The sequence below is a fragment of the Suricata suricatta genome, chromosome 9, assembly GCF_006229205.1.
Source record: "Suricata suricatta isolate VVHF042 chromosome 9, meerkat_22Aug2017_6uvM2_HiC, whole genome shotgun sequence".
Taxonomy (NCBI): domain Eukaryota; kingdom Metazoa; phylum Chordata; class Mammalia; order Carnivora; family Herpestidae; genus Suricata; species Suricata suricatta.
This window is the reverse complement of record NC_043708.1, coordinates 25,827,514-25,842,809: the sequence shown is the minus strand read 5'-3', so window position 1 is coordinate 25,842,809 and position 15,296 is coordinate 25,827,514. Positions and strand designations below refer to the sequence as shown.

Sequence of the window (15,296 nt, the reverse complement as noted above, 5' to 3'; positions counted from 1 at the left end):
AGCTCAGGTCACGATCTCACAGTTCGTGGGTTCAAGCCCCGCATTGGGCTCTGTGCTGACAGCTAGCCCAAACCTGGAATCTGTCTTTGGATTCTGTGTCACCCTCTCTCTCTGTCCCCCCCTATACTCTCTCTCAAAAAATAAATACTAAAAGAAATAAAAAACAAAAGAATACAACACCAAACAGTCACCACAGATACCATCATCTCCACAGTCAGGCAAGGAAAGAAGCAGGTCACTGACCTAGGAAAAACAACCCCATTTAATTGTACTTAGCTTATGATCTCTTTTATCTCCTAAAATATTAAGAGGGTTTTTCAAAAAAGTTACTAATTTAAGGACAGGAGCTTCAGCTAGGTGATAAAAAGAGTGTAGATTAAGTCATTAGCAAAATCCTTCATTGGGTATTTTGCAAAATGAATTAAGAAGCCTGCTACGTTCTTCTGAAGGACTCTCGTATAATCCACACCTCCAACTGGTACTCAGAAGGGGTAAAAATGGCTTAACTGTCCCTTGCTACAATGGCCATCGTACTGGACACTGTACTACAATATGGTAGACTCCCCTGCTGTGTGGCTCTTTCCATGAGATCTGAAAATGTATTCAAGATTCTCCTCGTACAAAGACTCAAATGCAAAGGAACTATCACTGCCTACCCCTTTTATCAGTATGAAATTTAATCCCTGAGAGTGTGTGATAGTGATCCCAATTCCCTAAGGGCCTTCACATTTCTATATTCTCCATGACCTTCAGTCGACACAACTCCAGATGGGTTGTTTATTCAGATATTTGGAAATCCAAGCAGGCAACATGAGAACTTAACATCCACGTTAAGCTCTTAAGGACTGCTGGGTCTTCCGAGAGCCTAGAATTTTCCTGAAAATCAGGTTTCCCATGTAGTTCATGACTTTGCAGCTATTTAGGAGCTGCACCATCAATCTCAATTTTAAAAAAAGAAAAAAAAAAAGCACATGCACTAACCCCAACATAATTACATAAATCAGCAGGTAGCTAAAATTAGGAAATAAAAAAGTAAGCCAAGCTCAGTGACTAGCCAGAGATGGCAAAATCTAAAACACTGAAATGATGGTATTAAATTTCCTCATATTAAAATATTCTAATTACAGATCACCTTGAAAAATCATCTGAGGTCTCAAGAATTGAGAGGATTTTTGACAATAAACTATTATAAATTAAAAAAAAAGAATTGAGAGGATTCTACTTTTTTTCTTAAATCCACTAAAGTACCTTGGTAATACGATAAATAACAGCCACTTTTATCTCCTGTAACAGCAAGCCTTTAAGATTACTTTCTTCCTTTATAATATTTATTGTAAGGTTCTTATTTATTTTTTTTACATTTATTTATTATTGAGAGACAGAGAGAGACAGAGCATGAAAAGGGGCAAGGCAGAGAGAGAAGGAGACACAGAATCTGAAGCAAACTCCAGGCTCTGAGCTAGCTGTCAGCACAGAGGCCGACCCAGGGCCCAACCTGTAAACCGAGAGATCATGACCTGAGCCGAAGTCGGTCACTCAATCGACTGAGCCACCCAGGCGCCCCTGTACAGTTCTTAATTAAACAAAGTTTATATCAAGCCATAAAATTTGCCCATATGACATCAAGGAATGGGAAGTAATATAGCTCTGTTCTAGATAACACCTTCTGAAGAAAAGCAAACCAAAGTTCACAACTTAGTAAGTAGGGAAAAAGCATTAATTATATATGCAGGGTAGCTGATGTTAAGAATATGTGAATACTCACACTGAAACTGTCAAAATAAGTGAAAAGGTCCCCAGGGGAAAAAACTCATTTAGAGTTGAATTTTCTTGGACCATTCCAGGAAGTAGCCAGAAAACAGGCTGTTGAGCAGATCCTGCTCCTGAAGCCTGCTCCCATTTCTTCCGTGAAAACAGTCAAGAGAATGAATGCCCTGTCTACTTGAAAAGGATCTTTAAGGAGCTTAGGCCCATACACATGGCAAATAAAGCAATTAGGAGTAAAAGAAAACAGAATTCACCTGCAGGAAGAAACAAATAGGCACTATCAAGAATCTGAATTGAGCAAATGATAGGTACACAATAAATTTGGCCCTAAGTTTTCTGGAAGCCAAGATTAAAAGACTGCAAGAAAACCAAGTTGGGTTACACATTGTTTTCTGATGATAGATAATTTTCCCGGGACTAGACATGAAGAACAATTTATCAGGAAGGTCCTTGTAAAAGGACTGTGACCAATATTATCCAATTTCAACCACAGCCTTGCTAAAGATACAAATACAGTTCGAATAAGTGCTTTTTGTGCTCCTCTATAATGATGTGCCTGACCTAATGCACACGTGGGACCTGAAGGACCTACATGAAGACTCCCGGGCCCTGGTTCTCTGCCCATCCCACCCCCTCTTACCGCTCACAGAATTCCCAGACTTACTCTACAAGTTGCAAAAAGGCAGGGATTACTTTTGGCCACTTGCTGAAACCACAAGAGTATTAAAAAAAAAAAAAAAGCCAGGAAGAAAGGTCTTAAAAGTAATACTACCTACCCAGATCGTGGTTTCTCCTACCATTCCTTCTCCAATAAAAGGAACCAAGGACTCTCGCAGAAATGGCTGATCCAAGGACAGGGGCAGAAAGTTACACAAGATGAGCCTGCAGCACTTTGCAGTGCCAGAAAGTAAGAAAGGGCTCAAAAACAAAAGAAAACAAAACAGAAAACAAGAATGAGGGTATGTCAAAGGGCCACAGGAGTCAAATGCAAGAGCTCCCAATGGTCAAAGCTGAAACAATTTGAGCAACAAAATAAAGTAGTATTGGACAGTAATCCAAAGTATAAATATTCATGAATCCATACTGATATAAAGGATTCAACAGAGACAAGTCTCCCAGGAAGAAGACTCAATTTATGTAGAAAACAGCATCCCCAGGACGACTGAGCAGACCTACCCAGTCCTTAAGCGTAGACTGCACATAGTGATTTCCTTCCAAAGAGCACACTATGAAAAGGGAGAGAAAAAGTAACTTTATAATAGAGAAGCCTGACAATAACACTACCTCAGCCAGATGATCAAGGTCAGTACCAACAGTGGTAAACCATGCAGATAGTACGCTCCCTTAATATGATGTAAATGGTACTTTACCTCTCTCTGTGGGCTTCCTCCCCCAAACCCGTAATCCTAGCTTTATCATGAAGAAAACATGATCAGACAAATCCCAAGAGAGGGGCACCTTGCAAAATACTTGACCAACACTCCACTAAACTCACAAGGTCTTCAAAAACAAAGTCTGAGAAACTGTCATGATGTAGAGGAGCCCAAAAAGACACGACTAAATGTAACAGGGCTTGGATGGGATCCTGGAACCAAAAAAACCCACATTAGGTTAAATCTAAAGAAATCTGAATAATGTATCGATTTTAGTCAATAATAGCATCCTAATGTTCTAAAATTGTTCTAAAATTAAAAGTTTGTGAACCACCTGGCTGGCTCAGTCAGAAGAGCATGCAACTCTTGATCTCAGGGTGGTGGGTTGGAGCCCCACGTGGCTCAGTTAGTTAAGGGTCCAATTCTTGATTCCAGCTCAGGTCATGATCTCATGGTTTGTGAGTTTGGGCCCTGCTGTGGGGTCTGGGCAGACAGTGCAGAGCCTGCTTGGGATTCTCTCTCTAGGCCCTCCTCCACTTGTACTCTCTCTCCCTAAATAAATAAATAAAATTTTAGAAGTTTGTTTAAAAAAATACTATCCAGAAGAATGAAATCAAATGCATATATGCACACATATCTGCGGAGTCTCAAGAAATTTACAGTCTATTCAGAGCCAAGCAAGCATCAAGCGTTTTCACAAACTTTTATGAGTATAAACAAATAGCTATTTTGGACAAAGTCCATACCTACTCCTTGTAAAATAACATATGATCCACAGGAGAGGTGGCAAGTCTGTCTTTCTACTGACACAGGTCATACATTATTTTCATTTGCTGAATAAGCTCCATACCCAATCAGTCCAAGAAAATGTTTAAAAAACAAACAAAACAAAACAGGGACCCTGGGTCTATTGAGCATCTGACTCATGATTCCAGATCATGGGACTGAGCCCAGCATTGCTAAGCATGGAGCCCTTTTGGGATTCTCTTTCTTCCTCTGCCCCCTCTCCTGCTTGTATGCACAATCTTTCTCTCTCTGTCCTCTCTCTCAAATTAAACAAACAAACAAACAAACAAACAAACCCCATGCTTCTTTTCCAGGAGGGCTACTGTAGCAGCAGAGGTCAATCAGCTTGCAGCTTTGCTGTAGGTGGTGAAAATCTGATGATGTAATTTCCTTCAAATAGGCTCCTACTGGGGTGCTGGGGTGGTTCAGTCAGATAAGTGTCTGATGGATAAGCTCAGGTCATGATCTTGCAGTCTGCAAGTTCAAGCCCCACATCTCTGCTTCAGACTCTGTGTTGACAGCTCAGAGCCTGGCACCTGCTTTGGGTTCTGTGTGTCTCTCTGTCTCTACCCCTCCCCCACTCGTACTCTGTCTCTGTCTCAGTCTCAAAAAATGAACAATTAAAAAAAATGTTTATGATCAGTCTGTGGTAGAACACTCTACAATGTGTACATATTGTTTTAAGGGTAACTATCAACCTTATAGTTTCTGAATGACTAACTCAGAAATTTAAAAACATCAAGACCCCTGTATTTCTATAAACTGATAAAAATGAACTGATAAAAACAGAAACACATATCCTTTTCTCCTTTTGAAAGACAGTACATCATAACAGACTGAATGTTCTAGAATCAGACCTCAGATCTGTGATCAAATCACAATTGTGCCACTTACTAGCTGTAAAGTTTTGAGTATATTCCTTAATCTCTCTGTTCCTAATATGTAAAATAAGGACAACAGCACACACTCTATGAGGTTACTGTGAGGATTAAATTTAATACAGGTATAAATAGTAAATAAATAAATAAATACACACAGGTAAAGTGCCTAGAACAGGGTCTGGCACATGGCAAGCACTCAGTGTTGCTATTATTGTTCCCTTATCATGGTGACAACTATTTGTTAGTAGTAATAACTCAGAACGCCATAAACGTTTAGGTCACTAGCCATACTTTCAACCTAATAGTGTTACTAGATGGCAAATGATACTATAAAGTGCACTATCCTGACTAAATCCAGGGATAATTATGGCCCGAATGGTTACTGTGTGGAAACAGAAAAAGACAAAAGGGAAACTTCTCAAGGAAGCAGCAGCAAGATTTAGAAACTGGAGACAAATGTCTAACCAAGAAAGTATTCAATGAAACCTTTCAGCTGCTAACAAGCTCCAGTAAGAAATACAAGATGATCCCAGCATTTCTTGGATTTGTGTGGTTTTTTTTAACCTGCTAAGTAACAGACTACAAGCAGGACCTAACAACATTTAGGTGTGGGGGGAGGGGAAGGGAGGACTGGGTGTGCATGATTGGCGGTTGTAGGCCTATACCCTCCTTTTGGTAAAAGTTCACAAGTGAATCTTGAGCCATAGGATCTCTTACCCTAAGACATAAAAAAGCAGAAAGAACACCAAATCACTGAAGATGCAGTAGTTTTAAACTCGAAAAATACTACAGTAGTCTCACCTTCTCCTTGGGTTCCCTTTCTGTGGTTCCAGTGACCTGTAGTCCACAGTAGGACGGAAGCAGACGCTCTTCCCTCAGATGTGTGTTCAGGAGATCAACAGTAGCCTAATGCCACTTCCCAATGCCTGTCATTCACCTCACTTCATCTCATCACACAGACACTTCATCCCACATCATCACAAGAAGAAAGGTAAGCTACCACAAACAAGTCACCACTGTTTTCAAACTTGAAGAACATGGGTGACGGATGGCCTAGAAGCCGTATATTAATGGACATAAAATGAATTTACCCTGATCTTCCAAACAAGGGCAAGCACCAACCAAGTCTACCAACTGCATCCCTGAAATCAAAGATCACATGTAGATTATATTCAGAACAAAGTCAAACTCTGAAAGGCCACAGGCAGCATTTAACAACACTAAATTCTTTCAAATTTTCAACACAATTCAACAATGACGTAGTGTGGCACAGAAGTATTGCTTGAGGCAATTGCAGAAGTGTGGAAAACTAGAAATGGGACTTTTCCAGAGATGCCTGTGGGGCTCTGTTGGTTAAATGTCTGACTCTTGATTTCAGCTCAGGTCATGATCTTTTGGCATATGGGCTGGGCTCTACACTGACAGTGCGGAGTCTGCTTGGGTTTCTCTCACTTCCTCACTCTCTGTCCCTCACCACACTTGCACTGTCTCTGTCTGTCTCAAAATAAATAAATAAACTTAAATTAAAAAAAAAAACAGAGAGAGATGGAAAGAGATGGAAATTTCCAGGCACTGGATATGATAATGGATAGATTCTCTCTTTCTGCTTCTATCAGCGTTTGCTACATTAACTCAACATAGGCAAAACGTCATGTTTGACTGGGGGTGGGGGGAGGTGGGTGGGAGGGAGGAGTTGGGGGAAGAAAGTAAGAAAGAGAGGGAGGAAGGGAGGGGAATGAGAACGAAAGACCAGTTGCTGCCCTAACAATACTACTGCGGGGGTGAAGCCAGATCAAATGTTTTTTTTCACTCTGTTCCAAAGTTATTTACGGTAAAAACCTCCAGCGTGACCCTTTTAGGCACAAACAAAGCCTTGTTCTTTCTTAACAACTAGTCCCTTGATTTCCCACACATTACGTTGAACAATGAGGTTGGGGGCACAGGATAAAGCAGATGACATCAACCTCCCTCAAGTTGGGAAGCTTGTTTGGGAGCCCAAATTCGGGTCGGTGGCCAGCTAGCTGATTTCACACAGGGCTCTACTGTCCAGGCTGCCAGACTGAGGCTGCATATGGGGGCAATGGCTCAGGATCAACCACCAGTCAGCAATTCACACAAGAAACAGCACGGAAGTCACTGTACCCACTAGATCAGCTTTAAAAATCTTTTCCATTTTCCTAGAAACTAAGCTCAGTGTTCAGAAATCATCATAAAGACATGGTGTAGCAATTTTTATTTCATTTTTTTTTTTAGAGAAAGAGCACAAGCGGGGGGGGGGGGGGGGGGGAATCCCAAGCAGGCTCTGTGCGCAGTGCCTAGAGCCAGACACAGGCTCGATACCACAACTCTGGGATCAGGACCTGAGCCGAAATCAAGTCTGAAGCTCAACTGACTGAGCCACCCAGGCACCTCAGCAATTTCAATACCTAAGCATCCCCTTCTCCAGGTCAGTTCAAAACAGAGAAGGCCGTAAGACAAATTTAAATGAAGTAACATGATGTTTGACTCTTACAGAGAAGGAAACACAAAGTGAGAAATCAGAATATAATACAAAAAGAAACCAGCTTTTAATATTATTAAATGTTTTTTTAAATGTTTTATTTATTTTTTGATACAGAGAGAGACAGAGCATGGGGGGGGGGGGTGGGCAGAGAGAGAAGGAGATACAGAACCAGAAGCAGGCTCCAGGCTCTGAGCTAGCTGTCAAGCACAGAGCCTGATGCGGGGCTCGAACCCACGAACGTGAGATCTGACCTGAGCCGATGCCGGAGGCTTAACCGACTGAACCACCCAGGCACCCCCCCAGTATTATTAAATGTTAATGTACCAATTAGCCTTCTGTACCAAAGCACCTACATAACTGTTTCTAACCCATTAGATAATAATCACATATGTAAATCTAAAAGAGACAGATTTTTCTCAAAAGAAAAAGATCAGTCCTCAGAACAGATACCAGTAATAAAAAACTGAAATAAGTGTTCTAAATAAAATAATCTCAAAACTATAGCATATATGCATGTACACACACACACACACACACACACACAAGCCACAAGCTTTCCATACAGCTTTTAGTGGGGGGTGGAAACAGTTAAAAGTCATGGTTTCCCAGCTGCCTAGATGCTTCTTGATCATTTTTAGGCTTAAATTACAATATGCCTGTGACTCAAGACTAAACTCTTCAAATGATCTGTTTGGCTTTCCCATCTATACGCTAGTTGGGAGAGACTGGCATCACAACTGTGTATAACATCCAAATAAAAAAATAATCGCAATTAGCAAAATGAACCATTAATTAGCATTAGCATTCTTGAAAAATGACAATGAAAAAAAAATTAGACCAATTAGGTTATTTGGAAGAGGGTGAAAAAGTATAAATCAGTTCAATTATTACCATTAGGCTTTTCTTTCCTTTTGGGTGATGATTATGATAACTCCTCACAACTGCTTTCTCACTCTGTGATCTATTTGTAACGTAAAAATCACCCGCAGGCCACAACTCTCCTCATCACCTAAAACTAATTCATCCTCCAATTTCCACTATTAATAAGCATTCTGCATAATATATGGTATACCGGAGCTTATTAAACTATTATTATGATATCATCTAGTCCTAATGAAAATGTGGCTTTCAATTCAAAATCAACAAAGTTGACATTCTGAGTTCCTACAATAGGCTTTTTCTTATGGGCCTAAAGCAATGAAAAAATTTCTACATTCACTATAAATGATGACTCAATACATACTGCTTCAATTTTGTGTAGCAAAGTCTTTAAATCTAGCCTTTAAAACTAGTCAGCCTGAGTTTGCCTCATTTTGTGAAAGGAACAGGGAAGGGCTGTATGAGATAAACTCACTGGAAACCTCAACACAAAACACTGAAGCAGAAATCTTGGCAGCAGAGTCCCGCCCATCATTTCAATCCATTTCTGTCAGAGATGCCTTCCTTGACCACACAGATACTCTACCCCTCCGTCGCTCCCTACCCCCTAGTGTTTGATTTCCTTCACAGTACTTATCACTAGCTGCACTTGTGTGTGTGGTTTTAATCTGTTTTTGTTACCAACTAGAGCTCAAAGACTTTACCTGCTCTTCATCCCCATTTCCCAAGCTAGGTCTGGCATATACTAAATGTTAAAATAGTCATTGCATGAATAGGAGAATCACAAACAAACCCCTCAGAATTCTTCTCATTATAATATTCTTTATCGGGTCACTGCAATGACATAGGAGAGGACTCAGATTAGCAATTTTCATTCAGTAGAGAGGGAACAAAAGAGTACTAATATATATCACCTGAGTAATTCCCCAAATAATAAAAAACCACCTCAATTAGTCCTTCCAACAATTTTATGAGATCTATCATCCCCATCTTACGTATCAGGAACTCAAGGAGAAGGGGTAAGTAATTCCCTCAAGACCATACAACCTTTAAGTGGTGGAGTTGCTGAAATATGAACTCAAATCTGTCTAACTCCAGATCCAGGGTCTTTCCACTAAACTTCTATTTAATAAGACTAATATATTTAACTCAGTTGTACAATAATGAGTACGCAGTACCTTAAACCTAAGACACAAGGATGAATGAGACATGAAAGACTTCACAAAGTAAGCACCACACAACATCAAAAGTGCCATGTCAACCAGCGTTATAATGAAAGCACATAGGAGGGGTGTAGAGCCAAACACTGGTCCAGATTACGAGAACATGGTATTCAAGGAACTGCATGAGGTTCAGTACGGGTTGAGTCAGGAGTGGGAGGAAAAGAAGTGAAGAGAAAGGAGGAGGAGAAAAAAATCAGAGACAAGGCTAGGACACTGCAATTCATTTGCTCATTAATTTCTGATGTTGAAGTCCTACTACGTACTGCGTGCCAGGCACTGTATTAGGCAGGCATCGCAAGGGCAAATGAAACCTAATCTCTGCTCGAGTTTACAGTCTATATGAGGAAACGAATAAACACACAACTGCAACATACAGTGATATATGATAATGCTGATGTATTTACTGGACCTTAAGGTACTTCCTGACAGGAAGAAAGTGCATTAGACATGTCAGTCAGGGCACTGCATTCACAAAGATCCTTATGAGAGAGGCTGCCTTATTCAGAGCAACAACAAAATGCTAAATCCAGTTGGTGAAATTTTAGGCTCCAGAAAGCCTCCAGCTCTTAACCTCTTAACCTCAACCCAAACCATGGCTGCCTGAACCAACGATGGACACAACCAAAGAGAAGACAATCAGTAGACTGTAAATATGCCAGTGGCCTGGCATATTTTAAAAAAGAGCTGAACCAATCAGATTCTCTCACTCAAGAGGTGTACTTCAGAAGCGGAAATGATGCACAGAGAGAATCCTTAGGCAGAGTGCGGGACACAAGTGGTCAAAATTTGAAAGAAAGTGAATAGATGCTATGGAAAAAAGTTGCAAACTGTGATAAGGGACAGGATCAAGCCCACAAAAGTGTTCTGTGGCCTGAACAGTGTATTACTTTTTTTTAAATGACACCCAGCTTGTGGTCACTAAAATACTCTTCCCCACAAAAATGGACCAGAACTCCTTGGAGGAATAGCTACTTCCAGGTCAGCAGTTGCACAAACAGAACCAAGGACACAAAACAGGGCAGCAATCACACCCTAAAGGGGTTGTGTCAAAAGGATACAGGAGTCAGAGGGACATGTGAGCCTCAAGAAAGAAAGCAAGTGATAAAAACAATGACTCTAAAAATGGAAATAACAAAAAATGATTTCAGTATATTTATAAAAACCACCTTCTTCAGACAACATTGGAAATGACTAAGGCAACACTCTCTTACTCTGGAAACTGCCTATTAGAAGGAATGAATTCTGTACTTATCCTGCCTTCTCTACATAAATTAAAATTTTAGGGTAACCAAATAGTTTTTAAAATTGATGAATTAATAATTCCAGCTAAGGGACATCTGGGTGGCTCAGTAGGCTGAGTGTCCGACTTCTGCTCAGGTCATGATCTCATCATTTGTGGATTCAAGCCCTGCATCAGGCTCTGTGCTGACAGCTCGGAGCCTGGAGCCTGCTTTGCATTCTGTGTCTCCCTCTCCCTCTGCCCCTCCACCACTCACACTCTGTCTCTCAAAAACAAACAAACCTAAAAAAAAGAGTAAGTCCAGCTAATAAATATGGAAGGAATAACAAAATTAGAAAATCATCATTACACAACCTTAATGAAACAGTAAGTCCACACAACAGTCAACAATAGACTCAGAAGTAAACGAATGATGAGAAGCTTTACAATGGAGACTTTGGGCCGTTACCCCATTAGGTAGTAGAATAACGGCCCACTTCTCCACAGATGTCTACACCCTCATCCTCAGAACCCATGAATGTTACAGTACATGGCAAAAGAGGTTTTGCAGGTGTGATTAAATTAGGGTCTGTGATAAGATTATCACAGGGTCCTCATAAGGGAAAGAGAGAAGCAGGAAAGTCAGAAGGAGATGACAGAAGCAGAAGAGGGAGGGAGAGAGAGCGTGGGAAAGAGGGAGAGAAGCAAGATTTAAAGATACTTATTACTGGCTCTGAGGATGGACGAAGGGTCACCAACTAAAGAACGCAGGCAGTTTCAGGGGCTGGAAAAGGCAAGGAAATGGATTCTCTCACCTAGAGTCTTCAGAAACAACACGCCTTTGTTGACACCTTGATTTTAGGACTTCTAACCCCTGAATTATAAGATAAATAAATGTGCCCCATTTTAAGCCACTGAGTTCGTGGTAATTTGTTACGGCAGCAGTAGGACACTAATACACAGGGGAACCCACTGATCAATCTTAGCATGAAGAGGCACCAAAGGTACTGTGTGCTTTGCTGTGATGCCACACGAGGCACACACCACCGGTGAAGATCTTCACCCAAAAGATAAACCTGAAACCTCAAGGAAGTAAACGGACAAATCCACAATGCAGGACACTGTTTACGGACAACTAACAATACAACTGCAAGCATTTAAGAAAAAAAAAAAGGGAAGGAGGGAGAGTGAATTGTTCTAGATTAAAGAGACCTGAGAGACGTAAGAAATTAATTTAAAAACGTACTTCTGAGACAAGCGGAGAAACTTGAATATGAATTGAGTACTATTAGGTAACATTATTTTGTGAGGAGTGATTACAGCCACATAACACTGTGATTATGCTCTTAAAGAAATTCATGCTTAAGTATACAAAAATGAAATACCATGATATCTGGAATTTACTTTAAAATAATCCAGCATATGGGCACTAGGGAGGCTCAGTCAGTTAAGTGTCTGACTTCGGCTCAGGTCATGATCTGATGGGTCATGAGTTTGAGCCCCGCATTGGGCTCTCTGCTTCCGATCATCTGTCCCCCGCAACCTTTCCTCCACTTGTGCTTGCTCTTTCTCTCTCAAATATAAACATTAAAAAAAATTACAGCATAAAATGAGAAGGGGAGGCAGTTTCGATGAAACAATTGTGGCAAGATCCTGCTTATTATTGAATCTGGGTACTATATTTACAGTGGATTGACCATACTCTTCTCTAGAAAACTGCAAACAAACCAAAACCAAAACCAAAATCAATTTGAATTAGTTGGTGACATTTAAAAACCAGGAGATTTCACAACAAAACCTGGATTTCTGACTTCATATGAAAAATTAGATGTGGCAACAAGGCCTACATCAAGAGATTAGTACTGGCTCCCCCAAATTAACAGTTCCCAGTTGTCCCCCATTTATCGTCACTGCTGCTGTTCTGAATCATCCCTGGTCCACTGCATACATTTATGTTGCCTACTTGGCATTTGGGTTTAGGATCCCAGGAGGAATCCAATTAAGCTGGTTAGAAGCAAGAGAATGAAGCAGACATAGGGAGACCAACTAAGTGATGACAAAATGCTAGCGTGTTGTTGAGTGTCTCCTGCAGTTTGGGAGGAAGATGTAATTCACACGGCCATAGAGCTACATACACTATGCTTCCTGCATTTATTAAGGGCTTACTAGAAGCAAGGCCAAATGCCTGACATTCTGGAAAATACGAACACGGAAATAATTCCTGCCCTCAGAGACTAACAATCTAATAAGAAAGACAAGGTAGAAAGACAAACAGTTACATTATAAGATTAAAGTAAATTTAGGGTACTGTTCAGGGTGGCTCATATCTAAATTCCAAAATGGGGAGTGACCAAATATATAAAGCTTCAGAAACAGATCGTAAAGAGCACTACAGAGCAAGTGGGGAAATTTAAACTTTTTCAGGAAATTTAAATCCACTTAAGGGTTTCAAAATATAGATACAGGGGTGCCTGGGTGGCTCAGTCACTTAAGCATCTGACTTCGGCTCAGGTCATATGGGTTCAAGCCCCACATCAGGCTCTGTGCTGAATGTCTGCTCAGAGCCTGGAGCCTTCTTCGGAGTCTGTGTCTCCTCCTCTCTCTGCCCCACCTCTGCTCAAACTCTATCTCACTCTGTCTCTCAAAAATAAATACATGTAAAAAAAATTTTTAAAAATATAGATACAAATCAGAAGGGACAACACTGGAGAGGACGTAACGTCTCCTTCATTGCTCAAATTCTCTGTTCTATGCACTACATCCTCCCAGGAGCCAGCAGCAAGACTCTCAAAGATTCATATAGTGTGATATCAGCATAGCTCTGATTGTTTTATTCATCAAAACCTCTAAAAGTATACGATCAAGGCTTTCTTGGTCAGACAGAAGTTCAGTATCTGAACAGAATAATAAAAGAAAAGGCTGCTGAGCAAACCTCTAAAAAGTTTATATCTCCCAAATAAGGTATAAATAAGTCGCATCTGTTACCACTCTGGGGTTCCACCCCCTTAAACAGAAGTTATGGTCTTACTGTACCTGAAGCTCTATTAAAAAGTAAAAAAGGTTTCTTCTTATTGAGTCTAAGACCCATTGTGTTTAACAAACTGCGAGCTTCTCCTGAATGAATAAAACAATCAGAGCTATGCTGATATCACACTATATGAATCTTTCAAAGATAGCGCCGGTCATCCCCATGGCAAAATGGGACCAAACCAGCATTACAGTAGTAGTTGTCACCATCAACGAATACTGTTGAAACTTTACATAAAAACTGGCCAAATCCAAACTCTGGGGTACCAGTAAAGAGAATATTACAGACTGACCATTTTGTGACCAACAATCGACTTTACTCAATCAAAGGTTTTACAAATAAAAAGCAAGGGGAGTCTAAGACTGCAGCACTCTTCCTCCCCCTTACTTAACTCCCCAACTAAGAATTCCAGCAATACACACCAATTTATTCTACACCTCGCTAAGCCTCAGTCTGCTCACGTGTAAGATGAAACCAACGCACCTACTTCACAGGGTGGAGTACGAAGTAAATAGTATCCTGTGTAAAGCAGCACAGGGCCTGACATACAGCTAATGCTCAGTAAGTAACGGTTTTATTGTTCACAGCAAGCTTCAGCCCTTCCATGATTTTCCTGTGGGTTTCAGTGTATGAGGCCAATCCCCACAATCACTTAACACCCAGAGACCTCTTCGGAGGCACAAATTACAATTCATGATAACTACGACCGCAACACTTCTAGAACCCCGACCACGACCCAAGTCGAGGCTGCCCCAGCTCAGCTGTCACCACATCCGCCAAGGCCTCGCGGCCCTTCTAAGGGTTCCCGGCCACTGGCGCCCGGCCCCGCCCCGCCAACACCAGCCCGCCGGGTGAGGGGGCGGTCTCGACAGCGCACCCGTCGTGCTTCGGGGAGGCCCCGCCGCCCTCCAGGCCTCCGGCCGCCCCCCGCCCCATCCCCGTTCTCCCGGGTCGACGCCTACTATCTTCCCTCCCCGCGCCGCCCACTGCCGCACCTTGAGGTGGGTGCGCAGGCCGCCAGCGCCCCCAGACTGGTCGGTGATCTCGTACGCGCCCGTCACCAGCAGGTCCTTGTGGATCTCCTCGCGGAGGCACTTGCGGGAGTTCACGGGGAGATGAAAAGAGATGGCGAGCACCGAGCTGGGGCCGAGCAGGAGTAACAGCAGCACCGCTGACGGGCAAGGGCCATGCTGAGCTCGTGGGCCAGACAACACAGACATGGTGCCGAGACTGTTCCCCTCCTCGGGCCTCTACCGCGCCGGAACCGGGAGGTCCCACGTGACTCACCTCTGACCTAATGCCGTGAGCGCCATTTTGGAGACTGGCAAATAAACGAGGACTATATGAAAAATCTCTTGAAAAGGAAAACGGGATACGATACCACGTAATATCCACAAGTTAAAATGGTTAAATAAGATTTTATAGACGTTTCCCTCAAAAACTTTATTTTTGTTAAGCTTAGTACCTGCTCAGTCCGGCGTAACAAGTGTGGGCAGCCCTGGAAGTAATTCTCCCTTACCTTCCGGAAGTAATACCCGCGAGTTTTTAAGGTCGGTGATACCATAGCAACCAAGCCCCAATAGGAAACAGCCACAAAGGCCCTTGGTTAGACCCGCCCGTCAGCCTCCAGGGCCCGC

At 41.9% G+C, this 15,296-nt stretch overlaps 1 protein-coding gene across 1 annotated transcript in view; it reads right to left on the bottom strand.

Annotated features, from left to right (window-relative positions):
• The window catches only part of TMED10 (transmembrane p24 trafficking protein 10), a 41,284-nt gene extending 26,353 nt beyond the window's left edge, over positions 1-14,931 (bottom strand). Inside the window, exon 1 of the mRNA XM_029951306.1 lies at positions 14,655-14,931. Within this exon, the coding sequence (XP_029807166.1) occupies positions 14,655-14,879 (225 nt within the window). The 5' untranslated portion in view covers positions 14,880-14,931. The remainder of the gene's footprint in view (positions 1-14,654) is intronic.
• Positions 14,932-15,296: the final 365 nt, after the last annotated feature.